General features: G+C 44.8%; 1 protein-coding gene across 2 annotated transcripts in view; it reads left to right on the forward strand.

Annotated features, from left to right (window-relative positions):
* Positions 1 to 7,217: 7,217 nt before the first annotated feature.
* The window catches only part of ndc1 (NDC1 transmembrane nucleoporin), a 36,334-nt gene continuing 20,341 nt past the window's right edge, over positions 7,218 to 23,210 (forward strand). For both annotated transcript variants that reach the window (XM_038794701.1, XM_038794702.1), the window contains exons 1-7: positions 7,218 to 7,385; positions 9,002 to 9,122; positions 9,219 to 9,320; positions 12,225 to 12,399; positions 12,538 to 12,673; positions 18,203 to 18,311; positions 21,846 to 21,897. In XM_038794701.1, coding sequence (XP_038650629.1) covers positions 7,329 to 7,385; positions 9,002 to 9,122; positions 9,219 to 9,320; positions 12,225 to 12,399; positions 12,538 to 12,673; positions 18,203 to 18,311; positions 21,846 to 21,897 — 752 coding nt within the window. In that variant the 5' untranslated portion in view covers positions 7,218 to 7,328. The remainder of the gene's footprint in view (positions 7,386 to 9,001; positions 9,123 to 9,218; positions 9,321 to 12,224; positions 12,400 to 12,537; positions 12,674 to 18,202; positions 18,312 to 21,845; positions 21,898 to 23,210) is intronic.

Raw genomic sequence — 23,210 nt, forward strand, 5'->3', positions numbered from 1 at the left:
GGAGTGCAGGAGGCGAAAGAGGCCGGTGTTCTGGCCTTTGCGTCCCTATAGCCCGGCGGAGGATCTTGCTTCAATGGAAGGATGCGAGGCCCCCAAGCGTGGAGGCCTGGATCAATGATATGGCGGGGTTCATCAAATTGGAGAAGGTGAAATTTGCCCTGAGGGGCTCAGTACAGGGGTTCTTTAGGCGGTGGCAGCCTTTCCTGGACTTCCTGGCTGAACGGTAGGGAAATAGGCCGGCAGCAGCAGCAACCTGGGGGGGGGGTTTGTACCATGGTTATTCTGTTAATATTGTTTTGTTGTTTATATTTTGCGAAAACATTAATAAAAATTATTTTTAAAAAAATAATCCATTTAAACTGGTGCTGGCCCTGCCCTGCAACTTGCTCAGGTAATCTGAGTTTTATTACCTTACTTGATTTGTGTATGTTTTTGAAACTGCTTTCCAATTGTTCAAAATCCAGATTGGCAGACATCACACAAAAATCAAGGCTTTTAGTTGACATTCAAGTTGTTTTATTGTACAATAAAGTGTAAGCTGAGCGAACAGGACCTAGCCAGCTTTGTGTGGTAATCCCCATGATCGATTTGTGATTTAATCACACAGCACTAACTTCAGGCCTTAGTACCCAACGTTAACTTTCCTGCAACAAAACATTTACCTGATATGTAACCTGCCTGAATTTTAATTCTGCATTGTTTGTAATGCATTCAGCTAAATGTTGCTAAATCTAATTGTATAAATGATATGGTCAATGCTACTAATGAAGTAACTATTGCATTTCACATTCAATGTATTTATTGGACATTTTCCCAAAAACCTACATAAATCTTCTAACTTTTAATTGATGTTTATTGTTACACATGTGCACAGGCCAAGCTGGATTAAATAATGTTAGCACACTGAACGAATATAATTACATTGGAGTTCAGCCAACATTTCTTCATGGTGACATCTTGAGTTGCCGTCACCAATTTTTTCCCTTGGAAATGTAATCCCAAAACCAGGGCACCCTCTAAAGGTCTGAGTGCAGCATTACACTGAATGTGCAGAAACATTTCACCTCTTCATGATTCCTGTCAGATTTCTGGTACCAAACCTTCAGGTCAGTTACAGAGCACACTTTGAGTTGGTGCAAAGCCATTCTCATGCTGGACAAATGCCTTCCAGTTGGCCTTCACTTCACGCTGCAAATCGTTGCCATTTGGGAATGAAGTCAGCTTCGGGGGCAGCATGGGACAGTAAGGTCTTTTACACTGCTAACTCAGGGGAAATCACAATGCCACATGAGCGGGCACTGAGATCTACCTACCTGAATCTTAATCTGCAGGAGAAATTTTCCCATTGGCTCTTTGTGACGTTAAAAGCAGATCTAACTAAAATAGTTTGGGGAAAGTGCACATTTCACCAGTTCCTGCAGCCCGTGTGAAGTCCAAACAATGTCAGGCTACTTGCTGACGGTGATCTCATATCTGATGCCAAAGCTCATGCTCATGTGGATGATGCAAAATATGCACTATAGGATGTGGAGGAGATCATCAATAAGGCCTTGCACCACTGTCAGAAGATGAAATGAAATGAAATGAAAATCACTTATTGTCACAAGTAGGCTTCAAATGAAGTTACTGTGAAAAGCCCCCAGTCGCCACATTCCGGCGCCTGTTGGGGGAGGCTGGTACGGGAATCGAACCATGCTGCTGGCCTGCTTTCAAAGCCAGCAATTTAGCCCTGTGCTAAACCAGCCCAGGTTGGCGGATACCTAATATTGCAGCAATATTTAAGAAAATAGATCATATCCAGGTAACTAATGACCAGTCAGCTGAACATCCATAGTAGGAGAAATATTGGAATCTTGACGAAAGGAGAAAATAGGAAAATATCTAAAAACCAAAAATATGACTTGAATAGGTAACATGGATTTCAAAAGAGGAAATCTTACTTGAGCAACCTTGTCCAGTTCCATGAAGAGGTAGCAGAGAGCGAAAAATAGGATGCTGCAATACATAATAAACAATTTTCCAAATTGCCTTCAAAAGCGTAATGAATAAGCTCAGAGCTTATATGGAACTGGATTTTCATCTTTGGGGAAGGTAGTGAGAGTTACGGGATGTTTTTGTTCAGTCCACCCACCTTGAGAGATAATGCTAACAAATACGCTATATGCAGAATGGATTGGTGCGGATGCTATGAGGAGTTTGGCCCAACGGCTTTTTAAATGGCCTGTCTTGGGGCTCTGGAACTTTGTTCCAGTTATAATAAAATCATAAAGGCCCTCAAAACCTCACCCCTCCTACTTCCTCACCCCCACACAGTCCCCATGCTCCTTCCATGCCTCCTCATGTTCCTCACCCACCCCCATTGCCCCCATCTCTCCATGCTAAGCTATGGCACTCCATGCCCATTCACCCACTATACAATCCGTTTAGAACCAGTGAACCCCCTAGTGACAAAAGGCTGTGTTAGAAAGCTTTAAAAAAGTTATTCAGAACTTTTCACTTTCTGAAAAGAAACTCCTTTCACTACAGCCAATAAAAATATCAAAAGCAGAAACTACAAGCTCCTTAAACTTCTTTATCTATGGAAGTAAATACTGTGCACTTGGCAGAATAGATCAGAGAGTCAGGTTTCTCAAACAAGCAATGTTTTCACTAGGGCACTGTTTTTTTTGCAGTTTTGAGTTGTTCAATTGCTGCGCCACAATGTAAGATGTTGGGCACAGTCTGGTAGGTCATATTAAAGTATTCATAGTCTAATGTTGTTCAACAATGAGTATTTATCAACTACTAGAAACTATAAACAGGGATACAGTAAAGGTCCAAGCAAGGATTTGCCCCATTGTTGCTTCTACACACAGCTCTGTACAACACTACACTAACTTCTGGGTCACGTGCTCTCTTAAATCACTGTTTGGGTGGTACTGTACTCAGCCCCACCTTAACCATTTTTGTGGCAGATCCTTATGCTACATACACTATCAAAATTAAAGTTGCAATTTGAACTTTTAGTTTACTCTGATCAGTGGAAATAGTCTCCCTCATAATTATAGTTTCTGATCATCATTCTGATGATAGTTTCCCGCATCATTTTAGTGAATCTATGTTGTACAGTCTTCATGGTTTTAATATCATTTTTATAAAGCTTTGCAAAAATTCAGCATATTTGGAATGTAACCAGGATACTTGTAACAAAGAAATGACATGCCTCTCACTTTATCACCTTACCAGAAACATTAATATGTTTATGCAATAGTCTTTCCAATTCTTAGTGTAACATTTCTTGTCTTGTCAGTATCAATGGGCAGGGAAGTACGCTACTCAATGAGGCTAAAACTTTTCAAACTTTCCTTCCTGACAGGACACTTTCTTGCCAATTTTTTCCACTGTGGCTGATTTTAGGATTTGGAGTGTAAATAAAATTTGCTTACGACATTCCTTCAAGTCACAAATCCAGAATGAATAGTTACAGTAAGAACAATGATTTTTCTGTTCAGTTAATCACGTGATTTAAATTTTTTGCTTATACTTTTATCACAGATTTATGTACATTTTATCTTTTCTCTGCTGTTCCCTTTTTTCTTCCTTTCTCTTTTCATTTGATTTATGAGTCCCAGATTGTGCATTTCCTGTACATTACACATTTCTTGTCTGGGTTTATTGGCTGCTCTCTCTGTATATTTTCATGTTTAAGTTACAAGTGCGAACACACTAACATAAAAAGATGGAAACAATTAAGAGATAAAAAGAACAACCACCAATGTTGGAAATCAGAAAGAAAAACAGAAAATGCTGGAAATACACAGCATGCTCGGCTGAACCTGGAACCAGGAGACAGGTTAACCTCAGGTGGAGACCCTTCATCAGAACGGAAGTTGTTCATCAAAACTGACATGTTTTATAGGGGAGATCAAAATAAAGAAGGGGTGGGAAAGAACAAACAATGTCAGTTTGTCATAGAAATACTGTTACAAAGAAATAGATGCTTTAATAGTTAATAAACCTTTTTTAAACCAGTAAGAGATGAAGTGAGTTAAATGCCATATAATGTCATTCGGGCTGTGAAAATTTAATGCTGATCTATTACTTTTCCTGTTGTTTTGTTATTCATATTTATATATTTTAAAATATGTAAATATGCTACTTAATTATTTTCCATATATGTGATTTATAATTTTGTTTCTCCTGTAGTCTCTGCTTCTGCGTTTTGTTCTCGTTGCTGTGTTTGTTTGTTGCTTCTGTGTTTCTCTGGTGTATGCTTGTTCCTCAATAGCCAAATCATCTGTCCCTGACAGGTTGTAAGTACACTAAGGTTAGAAAACAGCATTCCATCCAAATACAAACTAACCAGGTATGAAAGGTCATCTCTCGCCACAGGTGTAGCCTGATCTGAGCGTTTCCAGCAGTTTTTAGTTTTTATTTTATGTAAGATGTATATTTTTTATTCATTAATTTGTAAGGCCACCGAGAGTCCACACTGAGCTTTGCAGAAACGAAAACTTACTTTATTTTACAACTACCATTATACACAGGTCCAGTAGATCCCTACTAGGTCTTCCTTAGTTGGTGCCTTACTTGCTGATTCTATTTGTGCAAAGCCAAACATTGTTAGAGGTTCCATCCTCCCCCTGTCTTATTGGGGGAGCTTGCATTCTGCAAGGTCCACAGACTAGTTAATCATTCCCACCCCATAAGACCCCTACGAGTTAAAACATCCCCCTCCCCCCCCACCGCAAAGTCTGAAGAATCCTCCGAAGACGTGATGAAGGAGGGCATCAAACTCTCTTGGCGGCGTCTGGCTGGACGCTATACACCAAGGGGCTGGGTTGAGTGGTGTGCATCTAGAAGGTGAATGCCGCTGTCAACACAAACGTTCCTGTGGCTATAATTCCTGAGGCTGCGGTTCTGAAGACCCCGCTTTGGAGGCGACCTGCATTTACATCTCTCAGTCAGAGTCAACAACCTCAGCCATGTCGGCACCTTGGCTCCCTTGGGGCTCCGCCGTGGCCTGATCAGGTAGCAGATGCGGTTCGAGAAGACATTTCCAAGGACGAGGCAGGGTCTGAAGAATTGGTCACCTATACCGAAAGTAATCAAGGTGCTTTTGCATGATCCGACCTTGGGCTTGCAGCTGGGGAAGAAAGGTAGCATAGTGGTTAGCACAGTTGCTTCACAGCTCCAGGGTCCCAGGTTCGATTCCCGGCTGGGTCACTGACTGTGCGGAGTCTGCACATTCTCCCCGTGTTTGCGTGGGTTTCCTCCGGGTGCTCCGGTTTCCTCCCACAGTCCAAAGATGTGTGGGTTAGGTGGATTGGCCATGCTAAATTGCCCTTAGTGTCCACAAAGGTTAATTAGGGGTTACTGGGTTACGGGGATAGGGTAGATACGTGAGTAGGGTGCTCTTTCCGAGAGCTGGTGCAGACTCGATGGGCCGAATGGCCTCCTTCTGCACTGTAAATTCTATGATCTAAACAGGCCCTGTTTGGTGGAGGACAACACCGGAGACCCACTGGACGCCATCAGCAAATACCGAGTCACCTAGTACAATGTGCCTGGGCGGTCAATGGGGAATGGGGCAACGCCCTTGCTGCTCCTGGTTGTGGCGCACTTTCGCACTTATGTATGGAAAAATAGAAAAACCATACTAAGGCGGATATGAAGTCTCTGGCCCAACAGCATTTCTGCGAGGCCACTCCAGTTACTGCGTGCGGCGTCCTGTAGCAAAACAAGAAACAAGCCACCCTAGTGTTCATCGATCCAGAAGGCCTCGCTCAAACATTTCCACCGCATACTCCTCGAGGCCATTAGATGCCGGGTGGTATGGGGCGTTACGAATATGCCGCACCCTATTCGCTTTCAGGAACCTGCCAAACTCCTTACTCGTAAGCAGAGTGCCATTATCTGTGGCAAGCACTTCTGGGAGGCCATGCATGCAAAACTATGGATGCAGTTTCTCAATGGTTGCCCGGGTTGTGATCGCCGCCATCCTGTGCACCTCTAGCCACATCAAGTAGGCGTTAATCAACAAGAGGAACATGGATTCCTAAAATGGACTGGCAAAGTCAGCAGGCAATAATGCCCAAGGCCCTCCTGGCCGTTCCCAATTATGTAGGGGCTGGGCCGGTGGGAGTTTTTGATGTTCTTGGCAAAGAAAGCATCATTGAGCAATTTTCCCAATGTCCGCTTCCAGACCTGGCCACCATACATAACTTCAGACCAGCATTTTCATCTGAGACACGCCTGGATGCCCATTGTGGAGGTCCTGCAAGATCAACTCCTGACCTCTGTCCGGGACGATGACGCACATACCAGACATCAGGATACCATCCTCCAAGCTGAACTTGGACAGCTTGGATGAAAATGTCCATAACTCGCCTGGAAGCTGCCGATGCTGCTCTTCGTAGAGCACCATGTGCCAAACTTTCAATAGGATCAGATCTGCCTGGGTACATTCCCGGATCCGGGATGCCGTGACAGGCCAGAAGTCCATGAAATTCAAAGTAACGACTACCTCGACTGTCCTGGGGGTTGATAAGGGGCCAGTTGGTAAAGGAAAATGGCTTAGTGCATCGCGTTTGCGATTTGAGTCCCTGGCCTATGTTCAAAAGAATACTCATAGGGGCATAAACAGGACCCAAAGCTGGATCCGCATGGAGGCAATGGGTGGAATCGCTTTATCATCTGTGAAAAGTCTAAGCAAAGGTTTATGGTCTGTAATAATAGTGAAGTGGCAGTCGTAGATGTTTGGTTAAATCCAAGATTTTGACCCAAATGACAGTGAAAGAATGGTGTATCTATAACAATTTTCATTGAAAGAAAGGATAGATAACTTGCAAAGCTTTCCAAGTTGTCTCACAGAAATCTTAATGAGACAAACTTGGGATCGAGCCCAGAGGTAGGAGGGGTGACTAAAAGCTCGCTGAAAAGAGTTTAGTTTGTGAATTTCATTTTAATTAATATTTTCTTTGCAAATTGTATTATCTAACTATTCCTGCTGACCTATTGACAAAGTTGAAACTTGTGATTAGTTGTTTAAAAAGTATGCTGGGATATAAGCCCCAAATCTATTTTTGACCTTCAGAAAAACATGTTGATGAGCACATGAAATTGATCGGCCAGCCTGATGAACCAGATATGTCCTGAAGGGGGCGCCGGCGGTTGCCAGTACGAAATATGGCGTCTCATCGACCAAATGGTCACAGCGGGTTGCGTCACTGCCGACGTAGAAAGCGTGCGCCGGCACCGAGACAGGAGGCTCCGAAAGGTGTTTGAATTGGAAAGCGCGGGAGCGGCCTGGGCCGGAGGGTCCGGGACACTCAGAGGGAGGAGAGAGAATGCGGGGGCTGGGGGAAGACATGGAGCAGCCCGCAGGCTCCTGGTTCATCCGCAAGGTGAGAGAGCAGGCGGTAGATTTCATTCGGGCTGCGCTGGGCCATGAGGTCTAGTTGCAGTTCCTGTGCCACCTGTCAAGGCCAAGCCTCGGCTCTGCTGACTCTCCCCGCACACTGGAACATGGATATTTCAAACAAACTAGCAGGGCAAGGCCGGCCGCCTGAGTGGCGCTTTGACTGGGATGCCCCTCATGGCCTAATAGTATTTGACACTGTCTCCAGCTCCACATGAGGAATGGTTTCCTTGTGTGAGGCATTCGATGCTGGTTGGTATCTGGGGAACTAAATCTCAGCTGGTATCTCCGGCTGTTTTATTGGGGGGCGGGGGGTTGCTTGTACTATTGAAAGTTGTCAACTTTACAAATCGACTTCTACACCAGCGCTGAAGCTGATCGTTTCAATATTGGGGTCAGCTCAACACAATCTGTCAATAGCACTACATTTACGTTAAGCAATCTTTGTCATCCTTTGAAAAGAGGAAGATTACATTTTGAAAGAAAGGTGAGTCTTTCTTGATCAATGGCTGCAACTGCTTTGGGACACTGAAGTACTTCAGTCGAGCCTGACCATTTGCCCTTGTGTTCTGTGGACTGCCCGCAATGAGGTACTGTGTCCCATAACCTGGGCAGAAAATTTCCAGAGACCCCTCTTAGCTGGGGTAGTGTGTGGCAGTGTTGTCTGTGTGAGCTGGGTCATGGGAATGTGTTAATGGAAGTATTTGAAAGAAAAGAAGAAATCTTTATTGTCACAAGTCGGCTTACATTAACATTGCAATGAAGTTACTGTGAAAATCCCCTGCCTCTCTAACTCGGTAGATAGGGCTCAGTCTCGCTGTGTTTGAAAACAGTGCAAGTCAAATGTTAAATTTGGATCTGTGTCTACGTTTATAGATGCTGTGCTCCCTGGCCTGTGTGTTCCTGGATTTAGTTTAGAAAATATGGTCACTCTAGACCATTCTCCTCCAGGATTCTCTGTAAAACCTACCTTTTTGACCAAGCTTACCCGCCCGATTATGATGCTTGATTTCAAAATGTATTTGGTAATGTTGCTGTGAAGGGCCTTGAAGCATTTTACTGCACTAAAGGTACTTTATCTGTACATTGTTACTGCAACCCTAATAATCTCACTGAAAATAATTTACAAGATTTGGTTTCATTCTGAACAGTGTAAACAATAATCAGATTATCATAGAATTTACAGTGCACAGGGAGGCCATTCGGCCCATCGAGTCTGCACCGGCTCTTGAAAAGAGCACCCTACCCGAGGTCAACACCTCCACCCTATCCCCATAACCCAGTAACCCCACCCAACACTAAGGCCAATTTTGGACACTAAGGGCAATTTATCATGGCCAATCCACCTAACCTGCACATCTTTGGACTGTGGGAGGAAACCGGAGCACCCGGAGGAAACCCACGCACACACGGGGAGGATGTGCAGACTCCGCACAGTCAGTGACCCAAGCCGGAATCGAACCTGGGACCCTGGAGCTGTGAAGCAATTGTGCTATCCACAATGCTACTGTGCTGCCCTAAATAACTTGAATTGTATGTTCGTTTTTAATTTGTATGAAATGGTCCACAGTATTATTCCTGTTTTGTCCCCTTGCTTTCCAGGTGTTCAGCTGGCGAGCAGCAGCTGCAGTTGCTTGGTCTGTCCTGCTGTTGCCTATTTCCACAACTGTGTTTATACTGCTGAGTAGAGTGAATGTGTTCCGTCCTATCCAGTGGATTACAGGTATTGTGCTCATGGTCACAACGTAAAACAAAACAATCCCCTTTGAATGAATTGGTTGGTCAGACCTCCATGTCTTTTCTCCTTTTTTTTTTCAAGATTCGTGGAATCATCTGAATAATTCCTATATAATTTTTGCAGTTCTGGTGCTATGTGGAGTCATAGTGATTATTGGGATCTTCAATATGGAATTTTACACAGGTATTAGAATTTTATTCCTTGTACATGTCTGGTGCTGAAAACTGTGGTCTGATCATGTCTTCCTCTTGGTTCTATTTTTACACAACTCTCACTTTTGTATGTGATGCAGTACTAAATATTCTAAGTATTCAAATTGTGTGATTTACCTTTGTGGCCCTTGCATCATGAGTAAAGATGTTAAATTGGTGTTTTTCATAAACATTTCATTTTAAAATGGGAAGTCTGTTCCATTGTGAGAAAAGGCAGGGATTTGCATTCGTCATTGCTTTGCCTTTCTCTTTCAGACATTGGGTATCTGTGCATTTCCATTATTTCCTGGTTATGAATGATTGCAAGCTTTCCTCCATTCTTGCAAAATTTAAACATTGTATGTAACATTCTTATAAAGGCTGATTGGCTAGTACAGATTTGTAGTTTATGGAACAACAAGTTGTTTTTGCTTTGTGCTGTGACATAAATAACCAAGGTACACCAGCGATGTATGCAGAGGAAAATAGCTGACAAGTTAGGAAGGGTGACTGAAAACCTGGTTGAAGGGAGAATTTTGAGTTGGTATTTGCAGAAGGAGAGGCAAGTGGAGATGATTTGGAGGGGATTCCAAATATAGGGCCCAGCAAATTGAACAAACAATGCCAGGAGAGGATGGTCCCTTGTGGGGATCATAGAATCATAGAATTTACAGTGCAGAAGGAGGGCATTCAGCCCATCGAGTCTGCACTGGCTCTTGGAAAGAGAACCCTACTTAATCCCGCGCCTCCACCCTTTCCTAGTAACCCCAGCTAACCTTTTTGGACACTACGGGGCAATTTATCATGGCCAATCCACCTAACCTGCACATCTTTGGACTGTGGGGGAAAACTGGATCACCCGGAGGAAATCCATACAGATACGGGGAGAATGTGCAGACTCCGCACAGACGGTGACCCAAGCTGGGAATCAAACGTGGGACCCTGGAGCTGTGAAGCTGTGCTAACCACTGTGCTACCGCGCTGCCCTATTGTGCTACTGCGTTGCCCTTGCGGGTGTTTGTTGGGTTTAGTTGGTGATGGCGGGAAGAAAATTAGCAAAAGTCAGAGTAAGAAAGTGAGTGGGCACATGCATGGCAGATGAAATGAAACAAAATGAAAATTGCTTATTACAATTGTATAGGGCATTGGTGAGGACACACCTGGAGGATTGTGTGCAGTTTTGGTGTCCTTATCTGAGGAAGGATGTTCTTGCTATGGAGGGAGTGCAGCAACTGTTCACCGGGCTGATTCCTGGGATGATGGGACTGCCATATCAGGAGAGACCAAGTTGGTTAGGATTGTATTCATTCGAGTTTAGGCGAGTGAGAGGGGATCTCATAGAAACTTATAAAATTCTAACTGGATTAGACAGGGTTTTCATAAAGAATGTTCCCGATGATGGGGAGTCCATAAATAGGGGTCATAGTTTGAGGGTAAGGACTGAGATGAGGAGAAATTTCTTCACCCAGAGAGTGGTAAATCTATGGAATTTGCTACCACAGAAAGTAGTTGAGGCCAAAACGTTGTGTTTTGAAGGAATTAGATATGGCTCTTGGGGCTAAAGCGATATTTTGGGGGGGGGAGGCAGGATCACGGTATGGAACTTGATGATCATCCATGACAAAATGAATGGCGGAGCAGGGTCAAAGGGCCGAATGGCCTCCACCTACTTCTATTTTCAATGCTGTGGGCAAAATATAGAGTTGGAGAAGAATGAGGAAGTTTGGGAGGGAAGCCACAGTAATCGAAAAACAAGGATTTTCATTTAACTCACTGGGAGCCATTGATATCCTTTTGGAACTGGGGTTCTTAAATTTTATCTAGTTTTTTTTATTCGTTCAGTTTTTGTGGGGTGAAAGAATCCGCGATTAGATCCTGTAGGTGTACAGACGAGTCTGATATCGAAGAGGAGGATGTTACAGCGTGTTATTCATGCCTCTGGGGGTGAGGGGGATATTTTCTGGTGTGTGCCTGAGCAAGTTGCGAAGACCTTACCCTGAATTCCCAATTTTGTTACGAGTAAATTGCCGTGTGGGAAGGTGTGCACCATTTTTCCATGTTTCCAGGATCTTGTCGTGTTGCACCTTGCTCTTTGGTAATGCATACGCCAAGTTGAATCTAATGATTGTACAGAGCCAATTGTTTCATAGAATTTACAGTGCAGAAGGAGGCCATTCGTCCCATCAAGTCTGCACTGGCTCTTGGCAAGAGCACCCTACCCAAGGCAACACCTGCACCCTATCCCCATAACCCAGTAACCCCACCCAGCACTAAGGGCAATTTTGGACACTAAGGGCAATTTATCATGGCCAATCCACCTAACCTGCACATCTTTGGACTGTGGGAGGAAACTGGAGCACCCGGAGGAAACCCACGCACACACGGGGAGGATGTGCAGACTCCGCACAGACAGTGACCCAAGCTGGAATCGAACCTGGGACCCTGGAGCTGTGAAGCCATTGTGCTATCCACAATGCTACTGTGCTGCCCTTTTGTATTACTGTTCTTCTCTCCCCCTTTATATCTTTGAATGTTGAGACATTCTTGCTGTGCTGCACTATTCCTGTGGTTTTGTTGCGCTATTTGTTAAAATTAAAAACTTCAATAATTTCTTTTTTACAAAGGGAGTTTTCATACTTTGAGTTGCAGTTTACAGGGAAAATTGTTCAAGCCTGATGAAGGCATGTCCAAGGATATCAGTGCTGAAGAGTGGAGGTGGACAATTTTGCCCAGGTGGAACTAGATGTTTTGGTCAGATAAAACTTTAGAAATGTGATCTGTTATCCATATAGTTACCCCCTTCGCCCTACCTCCCTGTCGGTAAGTTAATGGCATCTACCAAGCTCACGCACCTGCTGTTACACGCAAACAAATTATTTGTCCTTTTCCTCTGCAGTGGAGCCTTCTATCCCATGCAGTCGGATCGCACTCATAGGAAACGTGTTCCACCCTCATCGGTTTCTCCATTCAGTGGTGCATGCGGTGGTGGGGATGCTGATGGCATGGTGTGCAGCAGTAATTGCTGGGGGACGTTATCAATTGATCAGCGTACCGTGCTCATCCCAGGACAGGTGAGCATGGAACTTTAAGCAGTCAAACAATTTGTAGAATATTCCTGAATGGCGTTTGTGTGTAACCCCCTCCACCCTCCCCCAGTCTTTATTTGTTGTCAACAAACCCATCTACTTTGTCTGTTCTTGTTGTTGCAGCTCAGCATCCAGCAGCCATGTGTGCCTGAATGAGTTTCACGTTTTCTTACTGATGGAAGGAGCCTTTATAGGATATAGTTATAGTCTTCTATATTTTGTGAACAACTTCAATTATTTGTCTTTCCCAGTTCTGCAGGTAAAGGTTTCTTATTTTTACTTTCTGCTTTTAGATTAAACGTAGATTGAACTTTCTTTTTAAAGTATCTTGCATTGGCTCCACACAGAGACTGTGAGCTGAAAACCATGACCTACTTTGTTCTACTGCCTTTTAAAACCTAAGCTTGTTGCCATCTTGATTTATCTGGTCTTTGACTCTACTCTCTCTACCTTGAAGGTCTCCTTAACTTTGTCCTTCGGCTTATAGTTTTAAAGTCATTTCAACCCCCAAAATTCTTCTGGAATCTTGCAATTCCCTGATCAGATATACAAACAAGCCACTTGCTCCCAAGCCTCTACTTTATCTCCAACCTCCTGCTCTGATTGTTTCTATTTCATCCTTTATGGACCTTGGTCAGTGAGGCATTTACCCAGCTGGAAATGGTTCTTGAGTTCAGCGAGATGCAGGTCCAAGCTCGATGCTTTGCTTCTTGGTGTGAAAGGCAAGGGAGGTTATCGTGGTGTGCTCCTCCTGCTCTATGTGGGTAGCCGGGCACACTTCAGTCCCCGGGACCAGCATGTGTGCAGGAAGTGTCTCCAGCTGCAGCTCCTGGAAGCTCGGGGTTCAGAGCTGGAACGGCGGCTGGGGACACAGCATCTGTGAGTCTGAGAACATCGTGGATAGCATGTTTAGAGAAGCCATAGCGCAGCTGAAGGGACTTGAGGAAGGAAAGGAATTGGTGACCACAGGCAGTCCAAGAGAAATAGGCAGGTAGTTCAGGAGTCCCACTCGCAAATCCGTATTCCATTTTGGAGTCTGATGAGGCTGGTTCCTCTAGGGAGTGCAGACAGAGACAAGCTTTTGGCACTACAAGCAGCGTTTCTACTGGGGGGGGGGGGAAGAGAGAGGAAGAGCAATAGTAATGGGGGGGTTCTATAGTCAGCGGGGCAGATCGGCACGACTGGCCATCAACGTGACTCCAGGATGGTGTGTTGTCTCCCTGGTGCCAGGGTGTGGGATGTCACCAAATGGCTACAGGGCTTCCTGAAGGGCTGGGTGATATGGTAGAAATCATGGTACATGTTGGTACCAATGAAGTGGGTAGAAAGAGGGATGAGGTCTTGAATCAAGAATTCGGGGAGCTTGGCAGTAGACTAAAAAGCAGGATCTCTTGGGTTGTAACCTCTGGATTACGCCCAGTTCCACAGGCTAGCGAGTACAGAAATAGGAGAATAGTGCAAATGAATGTGTGGCTTAAGAGTTGGCGCAGGGAAACTGGGAGGGTTTTAGATTCCTGGATCACTGGGGAAAGTGGGACCTGTACAAGCAGGATGGTCTACATCTGAACCAGAGCGGGACTAACATCCTTGCTGGAGAGTTTGCTAGCGCAGTTGGGAGGAGTTTAAACTAATTTAGCAGGGAGGGGGGTCACAGACTGTTAGCAGAATAGGGACACGTCATAATACAGAAAAGCAATCCTGTCCGAGGGATTACAGCGGTTTTTAGGTTTCAAGGGCGTGTGTCATGCTGTCTCACTCCACAGTATAAATATTTCCCACTCTCTCTGTCTGTTAGCTTTGACAAAGAGTCATCGGACTCGAAACGTTAGCTCTTTTCTCTCCCTATAGGTGCTGCCAGACCTGCTGAGATTTTCCAGCATTTTCCTTTTCGTTTCAGATTCCAGCATCCGCAGTAATTAGCTTTTATTAGGTTTCAAGGGAGTACACCAAGGCTGGATGGTCTACTTTAATGCCAGGAGTATTACAAGGGAGTCTTACAGGTAAAACAGATGAGTTAAGGGTGAGGATTGGCCTGTGGAATTATGATATAGTAGCCCTCACGGAGAAGTGATTGAGAGAGGGGCAGGATTGGCAGCTCAACAATCTTCAGGTGAGACAGAGGAAGGGGTAAAAGAGGAGGCATTGCATTATTAGTTAACGAGTCAGTTAATGCAGTAAGGACAGCTGCTATCTTGGAGAGGGCATCGAATTAAACTTTGTGGGTAGAGTTTCGGAATTAAAAAGGGACAGGGACAAGGTGTTTGATACACCACCAGATAGTCAGCGGGAAATTGAGGGGCAAATATGTGCGCAATTTACAGAGGAGTGTAAAAATAACAATAGGGTAATTATATTAGGTAATTTCAACTTTCCCAAGATTAATTGGGATAGTCCTAGTGTTAAGGGCTTAGATACAGTGGAGTTCTTAAAATGTATACAGAACGTTTTAGGTCAATACGTTGAGGGTCCAAAAAGTGAAGGCGCAGTGCTGGACCTAGTTCTGGAGAATGAAGCCAGACTGGTGGTTGACGTGTTGGTGGGGGAGCATTTTAATGATAGCGACCACAACATGGTGCAGGTCCAACATTTTCCCTCTAGGGTGATAGGAAGGAGTAACAGTCCCAGAGAACCATGGATGACCAGAGATATTCAGGATACGATGAGAAGGTAAAGAGAGGCTTTTAGCAAGTACAAGGGGAGCAAATCAGTGGAGGCATTAGTGGAGAATGGAGCTTAAGAAAGCAACTAGGAGAGCAGAGAGGGGATATGAGAAAGCTCCGGCTGATAAAAGTAGCGAAAATCCCAAGATATTTATCAATTGGAGAGGGTAACCAGGGAAAGAGTAGGGACCATTACTCTTGGTGGAGTTGCAGATAGCGAGGAGGACTGTCAGAGAATACAACAAAATATAGATAGATTGGAGAGTTGGGCAGAGAAATGGCAGATGGAGTTCAATCCAGGCAAATGTGAGGTGATGCATTTTGGAAGATCAAATTCAAGAGTGGACTATATGGTCAATGGAAGGGTCCTGGGGAAAATTGATGTACAGAGAGATCTGGGAGTTCAGGTCCATTGTACCCTGAAGGTGGCAACGCAGGTTGATAGAGTGGTCAAAAAGGCATACACCATACTTGCCTTCATCGGATGGGGTATTGAGTACAAGAGTAGGCAGGTCATGTTACAGTTGTATAGGACTTTGGTTAGGCCAAATTTGGAGTACTGCGTGCAGTTCTGGTCGCCACATTAGCAGAAGAATGTGGATGCTTTAGAGAGGGTGCAGAGGAGGTTCACCAGGATGTTGCCTGGTATGGAGGGTGCTAGCTATGAAGAAAGGTTGAGTAGATTAGGATTGTTTTCGTTGGAAAGACGGAGGTTGAGGGGGGACCTGATTGAGGTATACAAAATGATGAGAGGTATGGACAGGGTGGATAGCAACGAGCTTTTTCCAAGAGTGGGGGTGTCAGTTACAAGGGGTCACGATTTCAAGGTGAGAGGGGGAAAGTTTAAGGGAGATGTGCGTGGAAAGTTTTTTTACGCAGAGGATGGTGGGTGCCGGAACGCTTTACCAGCGGAGGTGGTAGAGGCGGGCACGATAGCATCATTTAAGAGGCATCTAGACAGGTATATGAACGGGCGGCAACAGAGGGAAGTAGACCTTGGAAAATAGGAGACAGGTTTAGATAAAGGATCTGGATCGGGATCGGCGCAGGCTGGGAGGGCCGAAGGGCCTGTTCCTGTGCTGTAATTTTCTTTGTTCATTAGGGGCCAGAGGACATTGGTCGAGTGTTGAATGAATATATCACATGTCTTCACCCAGGAGAATGAGGAGATAGGAATGGAACTCGGGAGAGAGACTGTGAGGTTCTTGAGCAAATTGACATAGGGTTGGCAGGTTTAAAAGTGGACAAATATCCAGGTCCAGATGAATTGCGGCCCTGGCTTCTGTGGGAGGCAAGGGAGGAGATTGCAGGGGCTCTGACCCAAATTTTTAATTCCTCTCTGGTCACGGGGGAGGTGCCAGAGGACTGAAGAACAGCTAGTGTGGTTCCACTATTTAAGAAAGTTTGTAGCGATAAGCCAGGGAACTATAGACCAGTGAGTCTCAGTGGTGGGGGAACTATTGGAGAAAATTCTGACGGAGAGAATCTATCTCCACTTGGAGAGGCAAGGTTTGATCAGAGATAGTCAGCATGGCTTTGTCAGAGGGAAGTCATACCTAACAAATTTGGTTGAATTTTTTGAGGAGGTGACCAGATGTATAGATGAGGGTAGTGCAGTTGATGTAGATAACATGGATTTCAGTGAAGTCTTTGACAATGTCCCACATGGGAGACTTATAAAGAAGGCAAGTGCATATGGGATACCGGGTAATTTGATACGGTGGATTCAAAATTGGCATAGTTTTAAGAGACAGAGGATAATGACAGACGGCTGCTTTAGTGACTGGGAGCCAGTGCCCAGTGGCGTACTACAAGGATCTGTGCTGGGTCCCCTATTCGTCATTTATATATACAACATAGATGACCATAAGGGGGGGTAGAATCAGTAAGTTCGCAGATGACACTAAGATTGGCCAGGTGGTTAACAGTGAGGCTGAAAAAGGGGAAAAATTGAACAAATTGTATGTGCCATGTTTATTTTTGTACAATGCAGCTATGTTGGAGTGTGCTTGGAATAAACTATATATTTTTAAAAATATATAGTTGAGTATTTTGGGTAGATAAGTGGGAGATGGAATTTAACCCTGAAAAGTGTGAGATGATACACTTTGGAAGGAGCAATTTGACAAGAAAGTATTCAGTGAACACCATGACACGCGGAAGTTCCAAGGAACAAAGGAACCTTGGCATGTTTGTCCATAGATCTCTGAAGGCGGGAGGGCAGGTTAATGGGGTGGTGCAAAAGGATTATAGGACAATTGCCTTTATCAATCGAGGCATCGATTGCAAAAGCAAGGAGGTCATGTTGGAGTTGTATAGAACTTTGGTGAAGCCTCAGCTGAAGTACTGTGTGCAGTTCTGGTCGCTACATTATAGGAAGGATGTGATTGCATTGGAGGAGGTGCAGAGGATATTCGCCAGGATGTTGCCTGGGATATGAAGAGAGTTAGATAAGCTTGGGTTATTTTCATCGGAGTAGAAAAGACTGAGGGGGTGACCTGATCGCGGTGTGCAAGATTATGAGGGACATGGGCATGGTGGATAGGGAGTGGCTGTTCCCCTTAGTTGAAGGGTCAGTCACGGAGGGGACACGTTCAAGGTGAGGGCCAGGAGGTTTAGGGGGGAATGTGAGAACAGAGGGTGGTGACGGTCTGGAATGCACTGCCTGGGAGTGTACTGGAGGAAACTCATGCAGACACTGGGAAATGTGCAAATTCTACACACACGGTCACCCAAGGTTGGAATCGTTCCTTGCGCTGTGAGGCAACAGCACGTGCCACCCTACTCGTGGAAATAAGGCATAGAAATGGTATTTGTCTCCAGCCTGTGCTGTGTTAGCTTGTGTCAGCTGGGTTCGAGATAGCAAAAATCTGTCTGAGTTCTTGCTGCTGTGAAGGGTATGAATGTGTGCATTGGGGGAGGGCAGAATTAAATGGGATGGTAGTGCCCCCGACACCATGCCCCAGTTACTATATTTAAATATCCTGCTGAAGTTTACAAGGCTGACACTTGGATCCCATTTGAGAAGCTGTCCTGCATCTTGTGCCTAAATAAAAGTCAACACACTTGGAAGAGGAGAGTAGGAAACTGAGGAAAGATGGAAAATAATAATTATGTTTCTTTTCCAGCAATTCAAGTACCCACGCTTCAAAGGAAACCTGTCTTTGGTCATCAAGTACAGTGCAGTGCAGTCTCTGTATTTTCTCAGGAACTACTGCATTCTTTACTACTTTCTAGGTAATGGTTTATATTTGTCATCAAACTAGGTGCCATCTTGTGAGTTGCTGGCTGGGTAAAATTAAAAAAGAATTATCTCCCTTTCGCTATAATTGGCTCTGCTTGTTCTCTTATTTCTCTTCCTCTGTGTTTGTCTCCCCCAATGATTTTGTTGCTCTTTCAGTGTGCCTCACATGCACCATAGCTGTTTTTATTGATGCCCCATTTCCCTCAAGAAATCAGTCAGTGGAAAACCCTAGGCGTCGGTGGTTGCTGGTCTCCCATACCTGCCGCTGCTGTGGCCCACATTCTGCTTTTTTGGGGGGAAATGTCATTCCTGGCAGTTTGATCTTCCATCAGACACGGACAGGATCCTTTACAGAAGAGTCTGGGCTGGGAGTAGATCTGAACTTAGACTGCGCACATTAGCAGAGGTGAGGAAAAGCAGAAATAAAAACAAAATGCTGGGAAAACTCAGCAGTTCTGGCAGCATCTGTGGAGAGAAACCCGAGCTAACGTTTCGAGTCCAACATAACTCTTCTCTGGAACCAGGAAAAGCAGACGTCAGAGAGGCTGGTTCATAAAGTTGCAGCTGAGAGGAGGGATTCGGTGAGGTGAAATTGGGAGTGAGTTGAGCAAAAGTCCGTGAACTTAGCAAAATGAGCTGGTGGGCCAGGTTTCTGCTACTTTGTAATTTTCAGTGGGTGGCTGGACAAATTATTATCCTGTACTGGCGCTGAGCACTGACACTGGAATGAATGGAAAGAAGATGAATGAAGCTACTGGTAGCAAACCAAACTGGATGAACGATCATTATTACTGGTTTTAAGCAAAAAAGCAATGAGTTTTCACCCTCTTAAGATTATAGGAATTATATTGCTAAAATAGAATGCAACTTGAATCAGTTTTTTAATACATATGATTGTGTTGGCTGATGCTAATTTGACATCACTTCATATGGTATCTATATAATCAGGAGACGGGAATCTGTGATTCTGTGAAATAGAAATTCAACTGAAAGACAGGAATTTGAGAGAACTGGTTTATGGGGAAATGGCGATGTAGTCATAATATTGCTGAGTTTACAATCCTGAGGTCCAGACTAATGCCCTGGAGACATGGATTCAAATCTCACCGTAGCAGCAGATAGAATGTTAGTCTAATTCAATGAATTAATTAAAGTAATCTGGAATTAAAACTTTTTTCAGTAATCGCGTCCATAAAACCATTATTAATTTTATCACAAAAACCTAACTGGTTCACTGATGCCCTTTAGAGAAGGAAATCTGCCATTCTTATCGCGTCTGATCTACATGTGACTCCAGACCCACAGTAAAGCCACTTAACTGCCCTCAAATGGCATTAGGTATGGGCAATAACTCCAGCATTCCCAGCGTCGTTCTCTTCCTCTGAAATATATATATTTTTTGAAACTGCTGTTTGATAAGAAGGCAAAGATGATACCACAAGGGAAAAGATATTGCATGAAGCTCAAAAGTGTCCCAATATATCCAAACCTTCACGAGCAGGTTTTGACAACTGTCTCCTTGTTTTAACCTATCCCAAAACTCAATTGTAGCAAAATTCATAGTAAAACTGGGGCGGGATTCACCCCTACCCGGCGTGGCGGGGGGGTCCCGGCGTAGCGGAGTGGCGCCAACCACTCCGGCGTCAGGCCTCCCCAAAGGTGTGGAATTCTCCACACCTTTAGGGGCCAAGCCCTCACATTGAGGGGCTAGGCCCGTGCCGGAGCAGTTGGCACCACACCGACTGGCACCCAAACCGGTTCCAGCGGCCTTTGACGCCCGGGGCTGGCCGAAAGGCCTTCGTCGGTTCGCACATGCGCCGATGTGTCAGCTGCTGCTGACGTCACCACCGGCGCATGTGCGCTGGGGGATTCTCTTCCGCCTCCGCCATGGCGGCGGCGGCGGAAGAAAAAGAGTGCCCCCACGGCACTGGCCCGCCCGCCGATCGCGGGCCTGGCCACCGTGGGGGCACCACCGTGGGGGCACCCCCCTGGGGTCCGATCGCCCAGCCCCCCCCCCCCCCCCCCCCGGAGGCCTGCTCGCGCCGCCGGTCCTGCCGGCACAGATGTGGTTCAAACCACGGCGGCGGGAGAGGCCTCCCAGCGACGGGACTTCGGCCCATTGTAGGCCGGGGAATTGCCGCAGGGGGCTTGCCGATCGGCGGGTGGTGTTTTCCGCCCCCACCAATTCCCGGGTGGCGGGGAATTTCTGCCACGGCGGGGGTGGGATTTTCGGCGGCCCCGGGCGATTCTCCGACCCTGCGGGGGGGGGGGGGGGGTCGGAGAATTTTGCCCCTGGTGTTTGTGTTTTGACGTTCTAAAAATATTTTTTGTTATAACTATTCCGAGACCAGATCCCAACAATGGCTTGGATACTGGACCAAAACCCCAATATTTTAGTTTATTTTAAGACTCTGCGGAAAGAATGATTCGCTCCAGGGGTGATTAAGTCTAGGGCTTTGGTATTTCTAAAAAAAAACTTTATTATAAATACTATATTAAACTTTTAATTTCACACTCGAAAAGAATCACTTAACACAACTATACAATTTCCCATTAAAGAACAAGAAAAGAAACATACAGCTCTCAATCCAGCTTAAATTTTAGCCGGGCATATAATAAAATTAGCAATACAGAACAGATTATGCCTCTGGTTAGAACCCGTTCAGACTCTGGCTGAATGCCTTCAAATAGCTGCTTCAACTGGGGTTGTTTCTGCCTCTTGTCTTCAGTCAAGACTACTCTGTTTTTAAAATATTATTACTCTTCTTTGTTAAACTACCTCCTGGGAAAGAATTGTGGACTCAATCAGGAAGACCAGAACTCAGCTCCTCTCTCAAAGCTTCTCCAAACTTACTGCCTTTCTGAGCTCCACTCAGCAATGACCTCGTCTCCCTAAGCTGATAAAAACACATCTGCAGGCTGCAACATCACATCAACTCCCAGGGGTCTCCCCAGTTGATCCACAGTGCATTAACCCAAACTGATAAGCACATCCCTTCATCAATTTCATCTTCTGGCTGCTAAAAACACCAAGGCTCTGCAAGCAGAATTCGTTTTTTAAAAACATGACCACTGCAGTTAAGCGCATGCTAACCCCAGACTTTTAACCCTTAAATTGCCCACTGCATTTAAAATCCCAATTTTCCTAAAATCTTGCAATCATCATAATTAACCAATGTTCTGATATTGCTGTATGAAAATTTCAACTGGTATTCTATTCTGTTTTTATTGAAAGTTAGATGCCTTTAAAAATATTTCAGTTTGCATATTACCACAGTGCATCCAGTTTCTGTATGTGTTTACTTTTTCTCAAAGGGAAATAATAGATTGCAGTTTGAGCAGAATGAGCTCATTTATAGGTGCTGCCTATTGCACTGCAGCAGTGCTTTACAAAAAATTGGTTAAATGCAGCACCACTTCTGTGGTGGAAGCTCCAGTATGTAAAATGCCTCAAGAGTACTTAATTCATAGGTTTTATTTTCTCAAATATTTTCCTCATGGTACCTTTTTGTTTTTTCACTCCCTAGGTTATGTACCAAGGGCCTGGATAAGTGCCTCAACAACCCTTCAAAGAGACAGGTCGGTGAATGGCCGTAAAATATTCATTCATTGATGTATGATACTGTGTTGGAGGTTTGGGTGTTTTTTTGGTTCTTTCCCTCCCTCTTCTGAAGCCACTGACAACCCACTGTCTCACCTAAATCACCATTCTAGATGTGTGAGCTGGGTCTTTGATTATTGGCAACAATTGGACCACAGTGGGAATCATAACCAAATCCTATCCTGTCCTCATGCACTGCTTCCTGAACTTTTTCCCCACGTGACTCATTTTAATGAGTCAGACTTCATGTGACCCAGAGTGACAATTTGGCCAGGATGAGAGTTGTTGAGCAAAAGAGGGGAGTGTGCAAAATTAAACAACAGCAGGATTGTACCCTTCAATATTTAATTGTTAAAGTTCACACTTAACTTAATCTATGTTGTTAAATTTAAACTATTTTGTGAAAATATTATCTTACTCACGAGGCCTAATGAGACTCATGGACATGCTGGAAGTAAGTTTTATCGTAAAATGCTAACGGTGCAGAAGGAGGCCATTTTGTCCATCGAGTCTGCACCGGCCCTTTGAAAGAGCGCCCTACCTAGCTCCACACCCTCACCCTATCCCCGTAACCCTATAATCCCAACAAACCTTTTTGGACACGAAGGGGCAATTTATCATGGCCAATCCACCTAACCTACACATTATTGGCTGTGGGAGGGAAACCGAAGCACCCGGAGGAAACCCACGCAGACACGGGGAGAAAGTGAAAACTCCACACAGTCACCCAAGGCCGGAATTGAATCTGGGTCCCTGGCACTGTGAGGCAGCAGTACTAACCACTCTGCCACTGTGTTGCCCTAAACCATTCAACCAATAATCAATTCTGGAGACAGCAAAGGGAAGGAACAGTGAGCAATTCTGACTTTTAAACATTCGTGAATGACTATGATTTAGTGGCCATTACTGAAACACGGTTAAACGATGGTCACAACTGGGAGTTAAATATCCATGGGTATCAAACTATTTGGAAGGACAGAGTGGATGGTAAGGGTGGTGTTGTAGCTCTGTTATTTAAGGATGATATCCGGCCAGTAGTGAGGGATGATATTGGTGCTATGGAGGATACGGTTGAATCCATTTGGGTGGAAATCAGGAATAGGAAGGCGAAAAATTCACTGATATGAGTAATCTATAGGCCATCAAATAGTAACATTATGGTGGAGCAGGCAATAAACCAAGAAATAACTGGTGCATGTAGAAATTGTACAGCAGTTATCATGGGGGAATTTTAATCTACATGTCGATTGGCTTAACCAGGTCGCTCAAGGCAACCTTGAGGAGGAGTTTA

This window comes from Scyliorhinus canicula, chromosome 4 (genome assembly GCF_902713615.1).
Source record: "Scyliorhinus canicula chromosome 4, sScyCan1.1, whole genome shotgun sequence".
NCBI classification, from domain to species: Eukaryota; Metazoa; Chordata; class Chondrichthyes; order Carcharhiniformes; family Scyliorhinidae; genus Scyliorhinus; species Scyliorhinus canicula.